Source organism: Mus caroli, chromosome 4, assembly GCF_900094665.2.
Source record: "Mus caroli chromosome 4, CAROLI_EIJ_v1.1, whole genome shotgun sequence".
Classification (NCBI taxonomy): Eukaryota; Metazoa; Chordata; class Mammalia; order Rodentia; family Muridae; genus Mus; species Mus caroli.
Window position 1 is genome coordinate 118,712,350 of NC_034573.1, and position 14,941 is coordinate 118,727,290.

General features: G+C 49.0%; 1 protein-coding gene and 2 long non-coding RNA genes across 5 annotated transcripts in view; 2 read left to right on the forward strand and 1 right to left on the reverse strand.

Moving 5' to 3' along the window:
• Trim62 (tripartite motif containing 62) overlaps window positions 1–3,401 on the forward strand; it is a 27,093-nt gene extending 23,692 nt beyond the window's left edge. The window contains exons 5-6 of one of the 2 annotated variants that reach the window (XR_003836437.1): window positions 1,149–2,684; window positions 2,920–3,395. Coding sequence is in view for 1 of the 2 variants with exons in the window: in XM_021159394.2 (XP_021015053.1) it covers window positions 1,149–1,699 (551 nt within the window). In the remaining variant the exon portion in view is untranslated. Of the gene's footprint in view, window positions 1–1,148 lie in introns of both variants that reach the window. The other variant, XM_021159394.2, reaches the window with a different exon arrangement.
• LOC110292238 overlaps window positions 1–11,181 on the reverse strand; it is a 25,900-nt gene extending 14,719 nt beyond the window's left edge. The window contains exon 1 of the long non-coding RNA XR_002377693.2: window positions 11,086–11,181. This is a non-coding gene — a long non-coding RNA (uncharacterized LOC110292238). The remainder of the gene's footprint in view (window positions 1–11,085) is intronic.
• The window catches only part of LOC110292235, a 15,894-nt gene continuing 9,865 nt past the window's right edge, over window positions 8,913–14,941 (forward strand). For both annotated transcript variants that reach the window (XR_003836438.1, XR_002377690.2), the window contains exons 1-2: window positions 8,913–9,113; window positions 11,237–11,429. This is a non-coding gene — a long non-coding RNA (uncharacterized LOC110292235). The remainder of the gene's footprint in view (window positions 9,114–11,236; window positions 11,430–14,941) is intronic.

The window sequence follows — 14,941 nt, forward strand, 5'->3', positions numbered from 1 at the left end:
CTTTTGACCTAAGATCAGTCAGGGCTCCTGAGGGTCTCAATTTTCCTGTCTGTCAAATGGGAGAGTTTAGTAGGATTAGAGATTCCCAACCTCTGGGGGACATATTGTCTGTTTTTTTAAATAACAAAATTTAAAATCTGGGGTCATACCTAAAACCTTTTTAACATATGTGTATGTACAATAAGGTACATGTACGTTTGTAACAACTGACCATGATATAAAGGGGGTTGTAGCTAGACTTCTTTGGAGACAGCACCCCGTGCTCCACAGCCTGGCTTCAAACTCACTGTGGAAGAGAAGATGATCTTGAATTTCTGGTCCCCCTGCCTCCACCTCCAGAGTGCTTCAATTACAGGAATATTCCACCAGGCCCAGGTTTATGAGGTGCTGGGAATCAAACCTGTGGCTTTGTGCATGCCAGGCAAGGACTTTGCCAACTGAGCTATGCCTCCCAGTTCATAATTAAATATTTTGAATGTCAGTATGTAGAAGCTTGTGCAGAGTTACACTGGAAAATACAACGCAACCAGGTGCTCATATTGTAACTGAAACACCATTCAGGAGGTTGTGTCGATGGTGTCACCCTTAGAGATGTATTTTCCAAAAGAGCAAGTGACTCTTAGTTCCATAAAATGTAGCCTCCCCTGGTTCGGTCACTGCATTCCAAAACCCTCAATGTGTTTTAAAATTAGAAAACAAAAACAAAAACAGTCTCACATTTATACATAACTATGGAGGTAGGTTGTACTTTAAGATCATCATAAAAAGATTTCTCGATCACTTGCATGTCCGGCAAGGCATTTGGAATTCAGTGGTGGGCGTGAACAGTCCCTCCTGAGGCAAGCTGACCCCATCCCGCCAGTTTTAGAGACACACGTTTCCAGATTGTCCTCTAGGGGGCAGTATCACCCAGCTAATCTTCACCAACCAGCAACCAAGTAGCCATCAGTTACCACCCCTGCAGCCTGGTGCAAAGATGGTAGGCTGCTCTATTTTGCAGAGGAGGAAGAAACAGACAAGAGGGCAGGCACACAGTAGGTCAGCAGCCTTCCAGACACCAACCAGGACCCTCTCCCCGGGGATAGTGGATAGTGGGTCTACAGCCTTCTCTCAACTGGTCTCTTCTTCCTCCTCTCTCTCCCATCTAGTGCCAGCTGCCCTGACCCTGGACCCAGGCACTGCCCACCAGCGCCTGATCCTGTCCGATGACTGCACCATCGTGGCCTATGGGAACCTACACCCACAACCACTGCAGGACTCACCAAAGCGCTTTGACGTAGAGGTATCAGTGCTGGGCTCTGAAGCCTTCAGTAGCGGTGTCCACTACTGGGAGGTGGTGGTGGCAGAGAAGACCCAGTGGGTGATTGGGCTGGCCCATGAGGCTGCCAGTCGCAAAGGCAGCATCCAGATTCAGCCTAGCCGCGGCTTCTACTGCATCGTTATGCATGACGGTAACCAGTACAGTGCCTGCACAGAGCCCTGGACGAGGCTCAACGTCCGTGACAAGCTTGACAAGGTGGGCGTCTTCCTGGACTATGACCAGGGCCTCCTCATCTTCTACAATGCCGATGACATGTCCTGGCTCTACACCTTCCGAGAGAAGTTCCCTGGCAAGCTCTGCTCCTACTTCAGCCCCGGCCAGAGCCATGCCAATGGCAAGAACGTCCAACCACTGCGGATCAACACCGTCCGCATCTAATCTGGGCAGAGGGAGACCAAAGCCTCCTGGGGCTGTGACCACCAGCAAGAGCCTTGCCTGACAGATGGAGGACCTGGACTGCTCAGGCCCACTGTGGCCACCCTGAGACCTCAGACCAACTGTTTGCCCCCTCCTCCTCCCCTTCTGCGAGCTGGAGATTGCACTCCATGGTTGATGCCCTGTAGCTCTGATCTTAATGGGATGTGACATGGCTTCTCCCCAGGGCAGCCCTTGCCCAACCCCTCATCCCCATTCTCCCAGGAACAAGGAAGCTCCCTGTTCCCCTCCTCCTGCCCAGCTAACCTAGCATCGTGACAGGTCAGATGTGATCAGTAGCTAGCAGCCCAAAAGGTATACAGAATCCTCTTATGCCTAAGAATTGACTCACCCTTGATCAGGAGAGCTATGGGCCATTTTACTTTGGATCCAATTCCTTAGGGGACCCTGGCAGTAGCTGGATTATTTGAGGGTCACCCTCTCTTGCTACCCGTGCTCCAAGCCGAGAACTGTGGGTTTCTTCCTCTCTCACTGATCTGCAAGTCACACAAGACAGGTAGCTCACAACATACCATTACCTTCTAGCCCATGGATTCTGGGGCAGAGTGAGGTATAAGGACCCTAGAAGCCCATATAGCACACCGTCAGGACAAAGCACCAATGGATGATCCAAATCCCCAACAGCCCCTGGGGACAGAGGTCCTACAATCCTCATCAGCCAGGTCTCTGACCTACTGCATGGATGGAGAGGGTGCTGGCAGCAGTTCTTTCCGTCAGGACCTGAAGCCCAGGAGATTGTTATCGGATACCACCCTGGACTTGACATCTGGCTCCCTTAGGATCCTGAGGCACAAACAAGAGCTGCCTTAGTTGACTTCATCAGACAAGAATTTGCAGTCAGCTCCCTGGTGACTTGCAAGATCATTGAAAGGGATGGAAGAGGACAGCCTTGGCCAGAGGTTCCAGGAACAGCTCCCACCAACTAGAGGTATTGCGTCTTGTGACCAGAATGGTGCTTCCATTTGCAGCTGCCCCACAAGCTGCTGGCTGCCACCATCCACGCCAGAAAGTTATTGTCCGAGCCTGTCCCACCACACCACACCCCCCCCCAACTCAGGTCCCAGTTCTACATCTTTCAGAGGGATTCTTTTTGTGGAAACTTGAGCCCAGAACCTAGACTTTGACTGCAAAGCAGTCTGGGAAATGTAGTTTTTCTCTTCCAGCCTCAGCCACAAAGTTACCACGGAGGTGGAACAGACCCATCCACAATTTCCTTGCCAACGAATCCAACTGTGAAGAACTCAGGAGAATCCATGAATCCACCTCAAGGCCTTGGCTTTGAAACAGAACTGCTAAAAATGTCCTGCTCCGTGACTCTGTCCCTGCCTGTCCCTGCCCAGAGGCAACAACCTAGGGAGTCAGTAGCATCAGAAATATAGACAAAATGACTCCCTTTGTTGCCCTGGGTCCTCAATTCTGTACTTGGGATTCAGTGAGCATGTCCATCTCTGGCGAGCCAGAATATGAACTTGAGGGGTTCTCACTCACAACTGCCATGCGCTAGGCCCCCCTGAGCAAGAAGAATCCTGAGCCCTGCTCTTCCTCTCAACTCCCAGACACCAGGCCATGCCTGGCAGTATTTTTATTTAAAACATGGCCCCTTTTGTGCATTCTGATCAGTTTGTATTAAATTAAAGTTACAGGGCACAGGTGTCCATTCCATTCATTCTGACGAACGCAAATCGATGTGTTCCACCCCCAGGAAGGGGACAGTCATTGGCATGGCCAGTCCAGTTCCCCAAGGCAGCCCTGCTGGATACAGATCAGGAGCACAGTGAAGTCCAGAGAGAGGATGTGACGGCTGAGAAGCCCACAGCCCACACTGGACAGTGAGATCTGAGTTCTCAGCCAACACCCTCATCAATCGGGGAAGACCTCGTCTCTGCCTAGGGGAGAACGGGTGTCTTAGTCAGGGTTTCTATTCCTGCACAAACATCATGACCAAGAAGCAAGTTGGGGAGGAAAGGGTTTATTCAGCTTACACTTCCATACTGCTGTTCATCACCAAGGAAGTCAGGACTGGAACTCAAGCAGGTCAGGAAGCAGGAGCTGATGCAGGGGCCATGGAGGGATGTTCTTTACTGGCTTGCTCAGCCTGCTCTCTTATAGAACCAAGACTACCAGCCCAGAGATGGTCCCACCCACAAGGGGCCTTTCCCTCTTGATCACTAATTAAGAAAATGCCTTACAGTTGGAGCTCATGGAGGCATTTCCTCAACTGAAGCTCCTTTCTCTGTGATAACTCCAGCTGTGTCAAGTTGACACAAAACTAGCCAGTACAACGGGGTAGCCAGGAAGGCAGAAAAGAGTCTTATCTCTTAAACTATGTAGGCTTGGGTTCTATCAGGCTTCACTCTAGGAAAAACAACTTAACCTCGTGGGGCCTCCATGACTCCCCTCAGAGAATGGGGCTAATAGCTTGCAGTTCACATGTTTTACTAGGAAGCTGTACAATGTACAGTCACAGAGGCCTTGCCTCTCCTCCACTGCCTCCTGCAGTCACGCCTGAAACAACATAGATATTCTAACCTGCGCTCCCTTGACCGGTGAGAAGTCCACCTTCCTCCTGTATGCTGTGCGGAGCGTGAGACAAGGTACACAGAGAAGGAAGTCCATCCTGCCTCTAACTGATAGGGAAGCAGCCTGGCCAATGTCCAGCAGGGCCCTGCCCATGAGCGCTCGCTTGCTCAGGCTGTGACCATGGTGAACAAGAGGTCTGCCTGGTTCTCTACAGCTCTGCAATGTAACTCAGGGTCTAATCCTGGCTTTTCATTGATTCGTGCTACCGTAAAGTGATAATTCTTCCTCTCCTTACCCGAAGACTAGATCAGACCCTCTTAGATACCAGCTGTGTATATACGGTAGAGGTAGGATGAAAAACTCCATACTAGGTCCTGGATTGTTCTTAGGCAGAGGGACATGGTGTGTGTGTGTGTGTATGTGTGTGTGCGCACATGCGCACTAGAGACCAGAAAATTGAGCACTGGAGTCAGAAGCCTGGACTACAGAGTGAGACTTGGAGGAAGGATATGGGGAAGGAATACAGGAAAGGGGATCTTGGGATTGTCAGGATGACAACGCAGTTGAGAGGGGAGGCTGCAGGGAAGGACTAATTGATTGTCTCGGGCTCATTGTGGGTCCCCATACACGGCCTGTAAGCAAAGTGCTAGTACACTTTACATTTTATCTAACCACAGAGAGGAGCCCATGAGGATAGCGTCATTATCTTAACGTTAGAACCACGAAGCAACGCTGCCCAGGGGATCCACAGCTGTTCCTCAGCAGGGCTAGAAGCAGGCCTGTTCGCACTAAAGCCACACTCCACTGGACCTCTCTGTGAGGGATGTTCTCTACTCTGAGGGCTGCTCCGTGATGGGCAGCCACCAGGACTAGGCTCCTGGGCTTCAGAGGGGCCTTGAACCACAGGTCCCTATGGTGTAAAAGTGGGCTCATGAAGCCCACTGTGTGACTTTGAGCAGGTTCCTTACCCTCTCTGGCCTCAGTTTCCCCATGTCTAGTGGGGAGAGTTCAGGGATCACCTCGATTACCAGGGTAAGTGAAATATTGGGGCCCACAGCTTGGACTATTTGGTTCCCAATAAATGAGGCTATTATCTCTTTGTCCTTCTCTCTGGGGTGGTGGCAGAGACAGAAAACAACAAAGATAAAGTCTCTTGGCAGTACCCAGCTCACCTCAGAGGCTCTGGGGACAGGCCTTTCCTCCTGCCAGGGAGGCCATCCCAAGAGGCCGACTGCTCACATGGACAGATTCCTCCCCTCCTGCCTGGGTCTCTCAGCTCTGTTCAACAGCCCCAAGCTCACCACCAGCTCAGCTAGAACCAGGACCACCACACCAAGAGGTCGGTTGCAAAGGCCTGAGTCACGGGCTTAAATCCTGGGGGCTGGGTGAAGGCCAAGGGGGAGGAGAGGGGAGCTGGCCGAGGTGCTGAATAAGATCCTAACTGTCCACTAGGTCCTAATTCTGCAAATTCTGGACCACCTGAAGGAGGAAGGGTCTTGGGAAGCAGGACAGAAGTGGGCTGCACAGAAATACCAGGGGAAAGACCAATGCCTTTCTTTTGAAATGCTCTTTTTCATATATATATATATATATATATATATATATATATATATATATATATATTTGCCCTAAATACAGAACAGTCTTCCAGTAGTTGGGAAGATAGCTCAGTGGTCAAAGCGCTTGTGGTGCAAGCATGAGAACATGGATATGAATCTGTAGAACACACACCAAAGCTAAGAGCATCAGTCCACACCTGCAGGCCCAGCACCAGGGAGAATGGGTGGAGACTGGCAGGTCTTGATAAGACTCAATCTCAAAACTAAGATAGAGAAATATACCCAGACTTGACATCTGATGCCTACACTGTACACATGGGCAAGCACACACATGCACATACATACACTGTACACACAGGCAAGCATACACATGCACATACATACACACAGTGGAGTTTTTTTTTTTTTATCCCCTTTAAAGGTTTTGACGGTTCTCATTTTTCTTATTATTGTAAAGTGTTCCTCCCTTACCCTAGGAATGAGGTAAAATGAGAAAAAACATCAACACTTCGGATCAGATGTCCAGGGGAGACCTACCCTGATGTCACAGCAAGCATACGGTCGTGGGGGCTGAAGTCAATAGCACAAAAGACCAGGTCTCGGTGCAGTCCTCCCAAAACAGTGGGCCCAGATGTGAGTCTGAATCCTGAAGGAGCCTGACTGATACCCAACCCAACCTGAAGCTCAGAGAGGGTTAGTTTATAGCTCAAGGTTCGCAGCATGGGGCAAAGGTAAGACTAGAATCTCTGTGTACTGATTCCTAGGAGGCTCACAAGGGAGGGAGAAAAGCCAGCTAAGAGGGCTCCTGCCCAGAGAAATAGAGGAGCCACAGGGTGAGCTCAAATGGTAAGGGCAGGGATGAAGGTGGGGTGCTCAGAAGAAAGGGGCCTCATGTAAGGAGGTCTAGGGTAGAGGGATGTCTTTCAGGGTCTGGGACTGCTGCACCCCCGAGATGATGAAGGGTGGGAGTGTCAGCATCAGGGAGTCTTCTGAATGGAAACTGAGCACGAATGGTCGTTCTCTCAGGACAACTGGGTATGGCTTGAGAGGCATCTGCCTCCAACCCATCTGTATTTATAATAGAGACGTCACCCAGAAGGTTGACGGCTGATGGTGGCATTCCAGGCACTGTGGCAAGCATGTGGGATAAAGACAACATCAGGGTTGCATATGATATTGTGCAGGTGGCAGCAGGCACTCTATTCATCCCGACAGGCTGGAAATACCTGGGCTCTTTTCGGCCAAGCTCATCTGACCCTCAGCCCTTACTTCTCCTAGTGGCATTTCAGTGCAAGAGAATGGTCCCCTACCACAGCCCGGCAGTTCCAAAGTGGCCTCCTCCAGAGGTGGAAGATGCTGTGCCTATGATGGCAGTTATAGCACTTGGGCTATTAAGGTCCCTGATACAATGGACAGTGTGCTTCAACCCCTCACGCCTCTGTTTGGGGAACACGCTCCCCATGTCTGTTTGGGGAACACGCTCCCCATGTCTGTTTGGGGAACACGCTCCCCATGTCTGTTTGGGGAACACGCTCCCCATGTCTAGAACACCGGTCTCTCCTTTTCCTTCCCTCGACACCTGGCTTAACTGGTCATGTCTAGAACATCCAATGGCCCCAGAGTCCGTTGCCCTGCACCTGATGCACATTTGGTCTCCACTGGTCTATGTCTTAAGATGGAGAGCAATCTTTCACTTCTGCCAGCTGCAGACAAGAGAGGGCCCCAGAAAACAGGTACTGTTTCTGGAGTCGTGTAACCACCATGTCTCCAAGTTGAGAGAAATCTTAGGACCAGAAATACAATGCCATCTGAGAGACGCTTACACAGAAGGGAGGGGGGCTGTCAGGAGGAACCTCACTGGTTACCCCAGACTGCTCCAGGAGAAGCAATGAGAACTGTCAGAGACCCAGCAAGTGGTTTGTCTGCCTTGGAAAGAAATTACAGAGTAACCTTCATTCATTAAAACAGACAGACAAACAAGCGAACAAACAAATCAGGAGCTAGAGATCAGGGGTTAAGAGCACTCACTGGCTGCTCTTCCAGAGGACCCAGGTTCAATTCCCAGCACCCACATGGCAGCTCACAACTGTCTGTAACCCCAGTTCCAGGGGATCTGACACCCTCTCCTCACAGACATACATGCAGGTAAAACATCAATGCACATAAAATAAGTAATATAAAAAGCAGAAGAACAGAATTCCCTTCGTTCTGCATTTAGAAACCACCAGCTACTAACAGTTCATGTGTGTTCTTCCAGGCACTTTTGCCTTTACATGAACAAAAATGTCATTTTTTCTACACAAGCATGATCATTCTTTATACTACTGCTCTTTCTGGATATTCCCTAGTAGATTCCTTCTGATGGAGCAGTGTCAAGACGTTTGCCCCCTTCTTTGCCAAGTAACTGGTGTTTCTTATATGCATTATGGAAAATACAGTCAAGATGTCCAAGGCAGAGCTCCTGCCTTATTAGGCACTGCTCGGACACCCAGTAGAGTATTTTGCCCATAAGGTTTAGTCTTTTTTCCAAGTGATTACGTTTTACAAAAGCCAGGGTACTGGGAAGATGGTTCAGTCCTTAAAGTGATGCTGCTCACACGTGAGTTCTGACCCTCAGTATCCATGTAAAAACCCCAGTGTGACTGAGCCAGTCATGACTCCAGAGCCAGGAGGACAGAGACAGGTGGACCCAGGGAGCTCATTGTGTAGCTGGCCTTACATTCAGTGAAATATTGATCAAGGGGGAAGAGCCAGTGAGAGAGCTCAAATGGGTAAGGGCAGTGAGATAGCTCAAATGGGTAAGGGCACTTGCTGTCAATGCTGATGGCCTGAATTTGATCACTGAAGCCAATGTGTTGGAAGAAAAGATCCAGTTCTCACAGGTTATCCTCTGACCTACACACACACACACACACACACACACACTCAATCATCAATCAACTAAAACATACTCTATTTATGTTTCACAGCCTGGCTTTTCCCCCACTTAATAAAACATTGTGAGTACACACTCACCCTATTAAATCTCCTTCTACATACAGCATGGTGTTTGACCTGGATCTATTTGTCCCGCCCATTCTGAACAGGGAGTACTTGCAGCCAGAGGCTAAAGCCTGTTGATCCGGAGTGAAACACTTCCTGCCTCTCCCTCTCAGAAATGAAATGCCCTCAAAGATCCTGATTACACGCCACATCCAGAACCTCCTGACCTGAAGTTCCAACACCCCCGATGGGCACTGGGTCTTCCTGCAATTTCTCCACTACTGCCCACCTGTGCAGTAAGTAGATGCCAGCCCTTCCCTGCCACTGCCAGGACACTAGGCTCCTCCATCTTTGCTGCCAATCCAAGACCCAACATGGGGAAAGTCTTGACTTTGAGATAGGTGGGTCTCTGGATTCAAGCTAGATAGGAGGGATGGGTCACTTGCTTTGGTAACTAAGCCAGCTTCCTCTCAGCCTGGTGGGCTAAAGGAGGGACAAGTGATTACCAGGTATGGGATGGGGGAGGCGATGATCCAAATAGCGTTGAACTAAGTGTGATTTGGGGCAGGCAACTCTTTTCTGCTCCAGGATCTCAGTTATGTAACTGGAACCATGGGCCACGCGGTCCCTGAGGCACATCCCCCATTCAAATGTGAGGCTCGATTCAAATCCATGTTTTCTTTCTTCTCCAAGTCCCAGCACAGCTTGTGATTGGTTTAATCCAGTCACGCACCAGGCCTTGAGACATTTTTAACACGATAATTATTAGCTGTCACCTCGTTTAACTTGCACAATAAGCCTACAACAGGAGGTGACATTTTTATCCCTTTGTTACAGAAGAAAACATTGAGTTCAGATCTTGCATCTCAACAGAAGAGTCCAGATTCTAAGCCAGGGCGGTCCCAGACCCACACTCCTGAGTAGCCTCTAATCGCTGTCTGCTTGGTAAAGCAGGTGGAGAGAATCCTCTCATGGCTGCAGTTGTTGGAACTGAGGCCAGAGATGGGAGATGACCTTCTCCAGAGCACACAGCAAGGCCATGGGCAGAGCTAGGGAAACCCAGGCTATGCGTTCCTCAGCCCACCCTCACCTCTTACCCAGAACTCAGTGTTCAAAAAGGGATGATGGGAAACCAAAAGCAGCCTTGGGCTACAGCCAAATGGCCAGGGCTGATGGAGACGTGGAAGTTGGGGGTGGGGGGAAGTGTCAACTGACGAAGGCTGTTTATTTAGCCCGAGATCACTTTAGAGAAGTGTTGACTTTGGCCAGGTCTCCAGATTGCCTGTGGGGTGGACAAGGGCTGTGTCAGGAAGGTTCTCTCTTCCCTCCCCTCCTCTGACAGACCACAATGGTCACCTCACACCAGAGATCACCATCTCATACCTACTCTGTGTTAGGCATGGAGGTATGCAGCCACAGATAGGGTCGGAGTTCTGTCAGGAAGTACATAGTGACCAGACCACTCACCACAGCAAATATACTGAGGGCTAGGAGAAAGGGGGCGGAGAGTCGCTGGAACTCAGACAAGAGATAACTCCCTGAAGCCAGGACCTGGAAGATGAAGAGGAGCTAGGCAAAGTGTTTCTGGAAGACAACAGCCTCTTCAGAGACAGGAAGAAGGCTCTGTTCCAAGGATTGAATATGAAGGTGATCTGGTTTTCTTTTCTATTGCTGTGATAAAAAAGCAACTGAGGGAAAGGCGTTTGCTTGGCTTACACTTCCGGGTCATGATCCATCCCCCAAAGAGTCAGGGCAGGAACTGAAGCTATGGAGGACCGCTGCCTGCTCCTTCAGTCTCCTGCTCCTTCTTAGCTAGCTTCTCATACAACCCAGGTGAGCCAGGGTCTGAAGTCACTCACAGTGGGAGGGGCTCTCCCAGACCAATCACCAACCAAGCCAATCTCTCCCATACAATCGGATCTGGGCGATTCCTCCATTGAGGTTCCCACGTCCCAGATGAACCTAGGTTATATCAAATTGACAACAAACCTAACTAGTGCAGAGAGCAAAAGGCAGGGCAGTGGAGCCTAAGAGGAGAGCAGGGGTGGCTTGTGTCATGACGGGAGCCATCCTAGAGCCAACAGGGAGCCATGATAACCTTATAAACAGAAACAGACAAACACAGACACACAAAGAGACAGAGACACACACACAAATACATAGAGAGACAGAGACAGAGAGACAGAGACAGAAAGAGACAGACTGAGAAAGACAGAGAGAGAGAGAGAGAGAGAGAGAGAGAGAGCTGCCAGGTGCCCAAACACTCACCTAAGGTCCCACAATCTCGGCCTCTGTTGCCCTGTCCCATACCTCCTCCATGACATGGGAGCATAATATCATGTGGGATATGACTGCAGAGGTCAGAGGCACATCCTGCCCCGGGAGAGCAAGCCACCTGATGCCCCACCCCTTTGTGCAGATCAGGGCAGCGTGCAGACTGTGGTGATCATCATCCCAGCCCTGAACTCCCTGTCCACGCTGCTGGTCGTCAGCTGCATCTTATGGAAGACATGCCGACGGCGGGCCCGCCTCACCTATCCCAGCCCTCCATCTCCATGAAAGGACTCAGGGAAACCACTCCAGGACCCTGATGGGCATGGCAATTTGTACAGGTAATGCCAGAACTTGGGAGGAGGAAGAGGGGGAGGAGGATACATAAAAGCCTGTCTGGAAAAGAGAAAAAGGAAAAGAGGGCTACTAACTATAACTGAAGGGGGAATTTGTCTTTGATTTGGTTACAGCACCATGGTGAAGCCCTGTCACGTCTGCACACCCTTGATACTTCAGTGTGAAACAAAGAGGAGAAATCTTCTTTGCTCTCTCAAGGCAACAAGTCATGAAGTGCTCCACTGCCTTGAGCCTTAGCCACAACTAGGGTAGAGCCTCTTAGAGTCCTCTGCCCTGCCTGCCCAGGTTCTACCGGACCTTCTTCAACAACCCCTTAGATCTAGAAGGGCTCATTCAGTCACTTTTGTTATCATGGCCCTGATGACTGTGAGCCATATGTCCCTCCCTGTAGCCTCTTGAGTGTGTGTGTGTGTGTGTGTGTGTGTGTGTGTGTGTGTGTGTGTGTGTGTGTGTGACAGAGGGGATGGAGAGCAAGGTATGAGTGTGAACCCACATTCCTTTGCACATGCATGGAGGACAACTTTGTGAAGTTGGCTCTCTGACCTGGACCAGCAGGTTGGTCTTCAGTGTCAGGTCCCTAAGAGAAAGAAAGGATCATGGGGTCAAAAAAATACAGAAGATAAGGAAGTTGGGGTCATGGGGTCTTATGCAAGCTATGCCTTATGCCAAGCAAGTTATCTTATATACAGTTTTCAGGGATAGGAGTGGGACAGAGTCAGTGGGAAGCTAATGAAGCAATGAACACGGAGGAAACACGGGAGATCTCACGTGTGTCACAGGCAAACACACAGAGGAAACACAGGAGATCTCACATGTATCACAGGGGCACACATGGAGGAAACACAGGAGATCTCACATGTGTCACAGGCGCACACTCTGCTGCCTTGGAACCAATAAACCTAGCTTAGGATGAGAAGATGGAGTTCTTAGGATGAAGTTACAGTCCCGCTAGGCCCTGGACCCCAGGCTGCTACTGTCTCTGCCAAGCATGTTCCTGGCTTTAGACAAGGATCTATGTTCTTTCTCCAAACAACAGGGCCCCAGGAAAAGCCTTGGGTTAGCATGGCTCCTAACAGTTCTCTCTTACCACCACCATCCCCTGAATTCTGTGGATTAAGCAAGCAAGCCACCTCATTGTCCCTAGTGTTTGCAATTTTTTTTAAGGCAAGATTTTTTTTTCTGTGTAGCCAAAACTGTTCCGGAACCCACTTTGTAGACAAGGCTGGCCTCGAACTCATAGAGATCCGATTGCTGCTACCTCCAGAGTATTAGGATTAAAGTCACGTGCTACCATGCTTGGATACTTTTTGTACTTTTAATGAAAAACAAACATACAGACACAGATATATACATACACACACACACACACACACACACACACACACACACACACACACACACACACACACACACACACACACACACACACACACAATTACGCACACACTCATACAAACCAGCACTAGGGATACAACTTTGGGCTTCGGCATGCTAGGAAAGCTCTGTCCCACTGAACTACATCCCTAGCCTTCTTTACTCTTGAGACTAAATTGTCCAGGCTGGCCCTGAACTCACACGGTAACGTTGGCAGTTTGCAATCCTTCTGCTTGAACTTCTAAGCATCTGGGACTCCAGGCCTATGCCACCAAACCAAGCTGGGGGTTGGGGGAAGTTTATTAGCTAAAATTAAAGAAGAGAAATGAAACTTAGGGGCACAGCTTTAGTCACCATAGCACAGTATACATATGAGACACATATTTTTTTAAACTTTCTAATAGCCACATTCAAAAGTATTTAAGTGAATTTATTTCAGCAATATATATATATATATATATATATATACACATACACACATATACATACGCACACACACACACACACATATATGATTTGATTCTATTTTGGTATATAATTGATACTTTAAAATTAGATTTTTTTGCAATCTCCTTTTATTTAATTTTTTAAAAAAGATTTTTTTTAATGTGAGTACACTATAGCTGTCTTCAGATACACCAGAAGAGAGCATCAGATCTCATTACAGATGGTTGCTGGGAATTGAACTCAAGACCTTTGGAAGAGCAGTCAGTGCTCTTAACCATTGAGCCATCTTTCCAGGCCCGCAATCTCCTTCTAAACTATTGCTTTGTATGTTTACACTTACACACCACTCACCATAGACTAAACAGATTTCAAGTACTCTGCAAGCCATAAGCATGTGACTGACATAATAAAGGATGTAGATTTGGGCTCTCAGGGTTGGGTGGACCTGGCATAAGTCTTGCTCTCTGAAAGCAAGGGGTATCCATTAAGGCTACGCAAACCAAGAATTCATCTGACTTCTTCAAGACCAGACTGGAGAAGAGCTGAGGTTTTGGAGACAGGGTTATAAGGCAGATGAAGAACTCCACATGAGGCCACACTGTCTCAGACTTGATGGTGGGACGATAAAGTCAGGAAGTGACTAGGAATCTGGGGCAGCAGACCTCGCTGCCATTTTGCTAGTGCAGATGCTTGAGAGAACAGGTGATGTTCGGAAAGGGAATAAATATAACCCAAAAGACAGTGAGTGTCCGAGGCTGTGTGGCATTGGTTCACCTTGCCATTCTTTTCTGGTCATCATTGGGCTTTGGTGACACTGGTCTTCACAGACGACACGTTGTGGTATTGGTTCACCTTGCCACTCTTTGTCGGTCATCGTTTGTTGTGACCTCATAGAGAGAAATGCCACAACAAGAGATAAGAAACTTGTGGCCATGGCCCACACCTGAAGGTTCTCCCTCACACACACACCCAATCCCCAATCCAGAAATAGAAGAACCTAGAACAATAGTGGTGCCCCCACCAAATATCTAGGATGGAGCAGAAGGGCGGCAGTAGGAAGTCCTTCCAGTTGTCTGGATGTGGGCAGGGTTGTATTTTGCTAGGTTATGCCTCACCTAAGACAGTTGAACAAATGAAAGAGAGGTGAGGGAGTTAAAGATTAATGCGAGAGAATGAGTATAAAGACCACTCGTGGTGATGAGGCTGGCAGAAGACCCTTTCCATGCTGTTCATAGCTATTCCAGCTTTCCTGCCTCACCAAACACTGAATAGGAAAGTACCCTCTGCCCACTTACAGTTAGGGGTGGCCATGTGCCTGACTTGGGCCAATTTGATGGTGCTAAGACCTAGATGGAACAATTTTGCCAACAAGGCACCCCCAAGTAAGTTCTCTTTTTATTCTAACAGATGGCCAGCATGATTTGAAATGCTGGCTTCTTCCATCACCTGCGTGACTCAAAGACTATCAGTGGTGCCCACAGAAGGCCCGTAGTGGTTAAGTGTTGCGGCCTGCCCGCAGTCCACAACACGAACGGTTCAACTGAGAATGGCAGTTCAGGCTGAAAAGAGAGGAATCTAGACGGGGCGGAAGAAAAGAATGGAGCCAAGACAACATACATTCTGTTCAAGGCTCAATTTTACTAATTCCAGACACTCAGTTATAAAGGAAGGGGGA